The sequence below is a fragment of the Drosophila obscura genome, unplaced genomic scaffold (genome assembly GCF_018151105.1).
Source record: "Drosophila obscura isolate BZ-5 IFL unplaced genomic scaffold, ASM1815110v1 contig_151, whole genome shotgun sequence".
Lineage (NCBI taxonomy): Eukaryota > Metazoa > Arthropoda > Insecta > Diptera > Drosophilidae > Drosophila > Drosophila obscura.
Window position 1 is genome coordinate 50,475 of NW_024542737.1, and position 6,669 is coordinate 57,143.

General features: G+C 43.6%; 1 protein-coding gene across 2 annotated transcripts in view; it reads right to left on the minus strand.

The window, feature by feature from the left end:
* The window catches only part of LOC111077542, a 32,486-nt gene extending 26,745 nt beyond the window's left edge, over nucleotides 1-5,741 (minus strand). For both annotated transcript variants that reach the window (XM_022371863.2, XM_022371862.2), the window contains exon 1: nucleotides 4,620-5,741. In XM_022371863.2, the coding sequence (XP_022227555.2) occupies nucleotides 4,620-4,731 (112 nt within the window). In that variant the 5' untranslated portion in view covers nucleotides 4,732-5,741. The remainder of the gene's footprint in view (nucleotides 1-4,619) is intronic.
* Between the last annotated feature and the right edge of the window lie 928 nt (nucleotides 5,742-6,669).

Genomic DNA, 6,669 nt, shown 5'->3' on the forward strand with positions numbered 1-6,669 from the left:
TGTAATTACAAAAAACAGAAGGGTCGCTGCCGCAGTCGCTGCCTGGCCACTTGTCAATGTTGCCCCAAAAAGCCAGAAAAACCGCTTGTTAGTCGAAATTTGGAGTGCCTGACCCAGCCGTGGAATGGAATGTGGGTAGATCATAATCAGCCTCTGTCGATACGCGATGATGGGCAGCTTTCTGCTGTGCGCGACTCGATGGAAACTTTCCGCAGCGCAGCGAAAGTGTAGGGAAAAATAGCAAAAGTTAAACCAGAAAACCATTTGCATCGACTTAGGCTGGAACCCTCAATGTCTGCGAGTGAGGCTCTGGCCAGGTATTATAAGTTGACTCGCAGTGACTGGCCAGGATTTGGGCAAGAAATTTATTCCAGCCCCATGAAAAGAAAGAGCAAAAGAAAGAACAAAAAAAAGAGGTGAAATGTTGCAAATTGTAAGCTTGCAGACAGGGAGTTGGCTGACGGGGCTGGAACTTTCACGTATGAGGCTTGTAGTTGTTCAACCAAAATGTATCTAAGTGTTCTAGCTTGCCCATCCCATCCATCCGCATTCCTTCCACATATGGAACGAACACACACACACACTCATACACAAAACGTCTGTGTCTTCACATCTGCCATTGCCAAAAGGCGGCGCCTCCTTTGAATTATGTAAAATTTACGTGCTTTCAGCGCTTAAAGTGCAGCCATGTGTGTGTGCCTCTCTCTCTTTGGCTGCGAGTGTGTGTATTGCTGTGAGTCCCTGCATGCGTGTGTGTGTGTGGGACCATTAGTTTTTGTGCTGATTATTATGGCTGCCGCAGCACACGAGCCCAGGTCAGGAGCAAAGCCAGGACCATGCCAGAGGCAGCGCCAGCCCTAACGGGCCCCAAATCCATGCCCCGAGGCATACTGCATTTGTAACAGGTGAGCTTTATGGCTATGTTACCGTTGCATTTACCACCACCCAAGCGTGTGTATATGTGTGTGTATGCTCCTGCATGTTCCGAATTAAATTATGCTTGCCAACGCGCTTTCAGTCTGCCACTTCCCCTGCCCCAGAACTGGCCCTGCCATAACATATATGTAGGCCTTGACCCGGGTCGGTTGCCCATGCCTGTGCCTTCAGTTTATTCAAAAATTGTATGCCGGGAATGAAGACGTATGGGTAAATGATCCTTTTTGCTAGCCCCGGCACATTGCTTGCACCGAAATGACTCACTGCACAAACTCGCCTTTGCCGTGCTCGTCAATCATTTTGCGTCATTAACGCATGGATCCCTTATCCCCGTGTGAAACTGCATTCACTTTGTCATTGCCGCCACTGTCAATCGATTGCCCACCCAATTCTTAGAGATATGTACATAAACTCGTATTCCTAGATGTATAAAGAAGAAAACTTTAAGGGACAATTGATGGTTTATTGAAATAATGGAAATATGAAATATTAAGCATTTGATAGATTAATTTACGAACTGATGAAATGTAAGGGGCCATAATTGATTAAAAATAGAAGATTAAAAAATAAAAAAGAGCCAAAAATGTAAAGAATAACAAGGAGTATTAAATGAGAGCATTAATTGATGGTAAGCTGAGGGACTATAGATCCATGTATAGATAGATAAGATGCTCTTCGTCGAATTAATCGTCAATAGATCAGTTTCTCATTCATTTAAGATACCCACCCTCAATATACTGTCTACGTGTCTACACGTTTTATTGAATCCCTCTGGTATATCATGCAACCCAATGCATCTAACAAGCCCACCATCCCATCTGTGGCACTCCATCGCCATGGGACACGGAAAAGGTCTTATTTCGGTGCGGTGGCAATTAACGAAAACCTCAGCCTCCCGGAAAAGCCTCCGCAGCGGCAGTCTATACATACACACGATAGTTAGCCCAATTAAACCGAGTTGCCACAAGTGGCCCGCCACCTATCCCCTTTGGCAGCTTCAATGGACTTAACTTTGTGCCCGACTTTCACAGCAATTTGACAATTTCGAACAGGGCAACACCCCACATCCACACACACGCCCACACAGCGTCACATGCAACTCCTGAATGGCAGACGGGAGCCCTGCTGCCTTGGAATCGTCATGCTCTACTAACTCCACTAACTGGGGGATGCTCTACGGAAATGCACAGGACGGAATGTGGCTTCCACAATGCTGTGTCAGCAGCTCTGCATGAGGAGTGACTGGGGGCAGTTCAGATTAAATGGGAAGCCGCATTTGGCAACATTGGATTCGATCTGTCTGACGGTCTATATGCTTGGCGCATTTTTATATCGCAGAATTAGAAATTATTGCTGCTTCAAGGGTTTCAAAACTAGCAAATCTGTGACAATTGGTGCAAATCTAAAGGAGTGCCTATGTATAGAGAGCTCTCTAGACATCCACGAAAGAATTTAAAATAAGCATCATGAAAAATAAAAAAATGAAATATATTATAAATAAAAGAATCATTTCCGTACTTTCATTTATCTATCATAATGCGATTTTATTTATTTTTTTGGAATACGAACGTATCGTTCGGAGAGGTGAGGTTCGGGGAAATATTGTCAACCCATCAATTTCATGCTTTGTGTACTACCTGCTGGGTAGAGAGGTTTCCAAATAATTGCATAAATATTTGGATCCATTGAGCAGCAGATTTATTTTGGGATGCCAGTGGGAAAATATTTTTGGGGCCCAAGTGGTGCACTGCTGGCCTTCAAATCCCCGAACCCAGGCCCCAGACATGCACGCGGGGCATAAAAACTATTGATTTATATAAAGATACATATATTTACATACATGTGTATGTATGTAAATATTCGTATATCCACAGCCACAGGCATAAACACGACCACAGACGTGATAGTAATACCTATAGAAGGCGCTGGCTAAATATTAATGCGCTCTAAATAAAAAGCGGCATGAACAGCAGAAATTGTTTCCTTTTTTTTTCATTTGTGCACTAAGCTCTCACCATTCTATACTTTTATATCTATTTTCATTTTCCATCACTGGGTTCCGTTTCTGTTTCTGTTTTGGTTTCTGTTTTTCCTTTTTGTGCATTTTTCATTACAGCATTGACAGTGACAGCGACAGCTGGAGTGTGCCCCAAAAGGCAGCCCAGTGGCGGCAAAACGTGGCATGCAACAATGGATGCGCCAGATCTGCTGCTGCTGCTGTTGCTGCTGCTGGATCTGCCAGAAGTGTGCTCAGCGCTGCCCCTGAGGCGGCCTGGAGTGTATGAGTAAATATGTGTGTGTGTGTGTGTTCAGAGCAAGGGAAAGAGAGGGAGATGTTTTTTTGTGTGACGATTTTACAGACACCTCCCCTTCCATCCCCTCCCGACCCATTCACTGTCGGGGGCACGCACAAAATGTGGCACAACCAGTGTTCTAGTTTCCACATATTGGTGGCCTGCCACTCTGCCGCTCGCGTTCCTCCCTATATGGCGCTTATGCGATGGTTTTTCTTATCCCTTGGCAGAGGGTATATTTGACCTCATTGTAATGATGTTCATATTTACCTACACCTACATATGTTTGTGCATATATGTATTATATGTACAGAAGAGCAGACTTATTCTTCTGGTATGGGAACTTCTTTCTCAGTCTAGAAGATATTTATGGTGTAGTCCATAGCATACATTTTCACAATATACGTAAAAGCAGAAAATTTGTATTCTAATCGAATTGAAAGGGTATCTAGTGTTCGACCTACACAAATGAATTTCCTGCAGTTTTTGTATTTGTTTCAATGATTTGGCAACAAAACATTTGGTCTTTTCCCCTCTTGCATTCTCCATTCCACTACTTGCTTTCTCTTTCTTACTGTATTTTTCCATTGGCGCGGCAATTTCTGGCTTTGTTGATTGCTTGACAAATTGCCAGAAGGCGCAGATGGTGAGGAAAGGGGCAGAAACATGGACAGGCGACGGGGACAACCGACAGGGGAAGCAAGGGAACCCGCTTTCAGTGAGAGTTGTAGACAAGTGTTCTCGTTGCTCTCACGGATATTGTTGCTGTTTTCGTAGTTGTTGCTGTGTCAGGCATTGACAGGTGATGCACGATTTCCGCGCCGCGCCCCATTTGCCCCCGCCAAATCCCTGACCTGTCAATGTGCTCGACAATGCCAATGAAATGTAACAAATTAACGATTTATCTTCTATAGTACCGATTGAACAGGATATTATGATTGGGGCAATACAGTTATATTTTTTTGGGACATTCCATTAAAACTGTAGACTCTGTACTTCAATGATGACATGAAGACTCCAAACTTGAATTATATTGTCAACGTTTATTAACTAGCTATCATGCAAGCTATCATACATCTAGAACTTCAGCCCCGCTCTTTGCCATATAATATTTTGAAAATGCGGATCGCTTTTGACATTATTATTTGATTGCATTAAATTGAGCCATAACTTAATTATCCGTTCGGAATCGGGTTCGAGGTTCGGCTCCGTTGACCGCCCAATGAGCAACCGCAATGAACATTTTATATTATCTTAATTGTCGCATGAATATAAAATGAATTTGTTTTTTGCGGATGTCCACGTGGGCGTATGCGTACACTTTTCACACAGTGTTTCAGAGTGTGTTTTTGTGTTAGTGTGGTGAGGTGGTGTTTGTGTCATATTTACCGCAAATGCCAAATGCCGCAATGCATGCAATAAAAATAAGTGCCGCAGGTTTTTGCATCCTGTCAAGGACACATCCACTCTTGTTGCGATATAATCCACTTGATGCTGGCATTTTTGCCGCCCTTGTTGCTGCTGCTGTTGTGGCTGCTTATGTGGCAGCAACTGTTGATGTGAAATCCGTTTGTTGCACTATAAATTTTGTTTGATTTTGTTGCTGTTATAGCTGCTGCGGCAATTGTTTTGTAAATCAATTTATCAACGCTTTGGTATCGTTGCCTTTGTCCACTGCACTTTTCATTTCAATTGTTGCATTTCCCATTCTTTGTATTAAAATAAATGTTTTACTGTTTTTTGTTGTTGTCTAACTGTTTACCGACTGCACTTTCCCATGCGTTTTCTTTTGTTGGTTTTCAGCTTAATTAAATGCAGTTTCTGTGTTAATTTATGCACTTTTTCAATGAATCTCGAATGCAATTAACTTCATAGCTCAACGAAGCTCATTCGCAATTAACTTTTCACTTCTAAATATTTGTTTAATCCATGTGTTTTTGGTTTTTAATCAACCGATTTTATGATCTTTCTTTAATTTCTTTTATGTTGTTTATTTTATTAGTTTTTGTCGCTGATTGGGTGTCTTTCTCACACACTTTCCACAGTCACCTGTGTGGCACCAGGCCTCCGTCCAAACACTGGAATCCCCTTGCTAAGCATTCGTGGAATTCATAGTTCATTCCGGAAGTGGAAACAGATCTCACATTCCGTATATGGTGCATTGGCACGTCGCGTCACGGCACATCACCGAATCGGAATCCGTTACAGATCGGGGAAGAGTAACTCAGATCAGATCTGACCGAAGTGAAGCGAACCGAACTCGTTCCCGCTGTGGTCAGAAATTAACTGAGGGACTCGGTGCCGAAAGGAGGATAGGACCAGAGCAGAGCTCCGTCAGAGCCAGACGCAAGCCGACGTCAGCGTGGGCAGCAGCTCCTTAGCGATGCCTTCTCCTTGTCGCTCTTTCGTGTCTTTGTTGCTGCTGTCAGCGTCGGCACTTGCACAGCTCATATACTTTTTGCACCCAGTGTTTGAGAGTGCTTCTGCTGCTCTGCTGCTTGTCTGTTTACTTTAAGCTTTCGCACGCAACTGAAGCAACGATGGAGGACATGCCGCTGAACAGGCGGCAGCCAGCGTCAGGCAGTGGCAGGCAGCAGCGCAGTCTTCAGGGGCTTCGTGAAACACTCTATTTCGCTCTCTCAGTGTCTTTCTATGCGCTCTTTATAGCATTTTATGGCATCTCCCTTCCGGGAGATTGGTCCATGGAGAGCAAAGGGTTTCCTTGTTTGAATACCCTCAAACTTATAAAGTTTATGTTCTATGTAAAAGCCAGAAGGACCCCAAAAGTATACATTTTCTAGTCTGTCGGCCCACCTGTCCGTTTAACGTTTGTATATTACATTTAGTATTTATTAGTATTTAATTTTGGCAGCTTTTCTTAGACGCAATTAGACAACAACTAAAATTTAACTATTTTCTGTTAATATACATATGTACAATGTACATATACGTATACCCCCAAATTGATTGATTGATTACCGAAATCGGCTTTAAAGTTAGCCTGTGACATTGCAAATACCAGACTGCATTATGAATCTGAACATCTGATAGGGTATGTAAACTTAAATTTGAACTGCTGCATGCAGTTGGTCCGCCGTCAACAGCTGTTACAGAATTTATAGCAAACATTTTTCAAAGCGTCAACTTCTTCCGGCTCTGTCTTTCTCTCGTGCTCCTTCAACGCACCTTCTGCTTGTGCGCGAAACGTGGCTCTCTCATTCTGCTCTGCTCTCCCGATTCTCTCAATGTTTGCAGCACGCAGCCGAACGCTGGGGTTTTCGTTTAGTGCCGAGCAACGTCCCTGGCGACTGCAAACAAACGCCAGAAAACCGCTTCAATTTGGGTTATTGTGCTGAAATTAGTTGGGGGCTACGCTTCGTGCCCTCTCAGCTGGGAACTTTCCCTTTCATATGCAGCACTCGCTCTACCGCACAGCCAG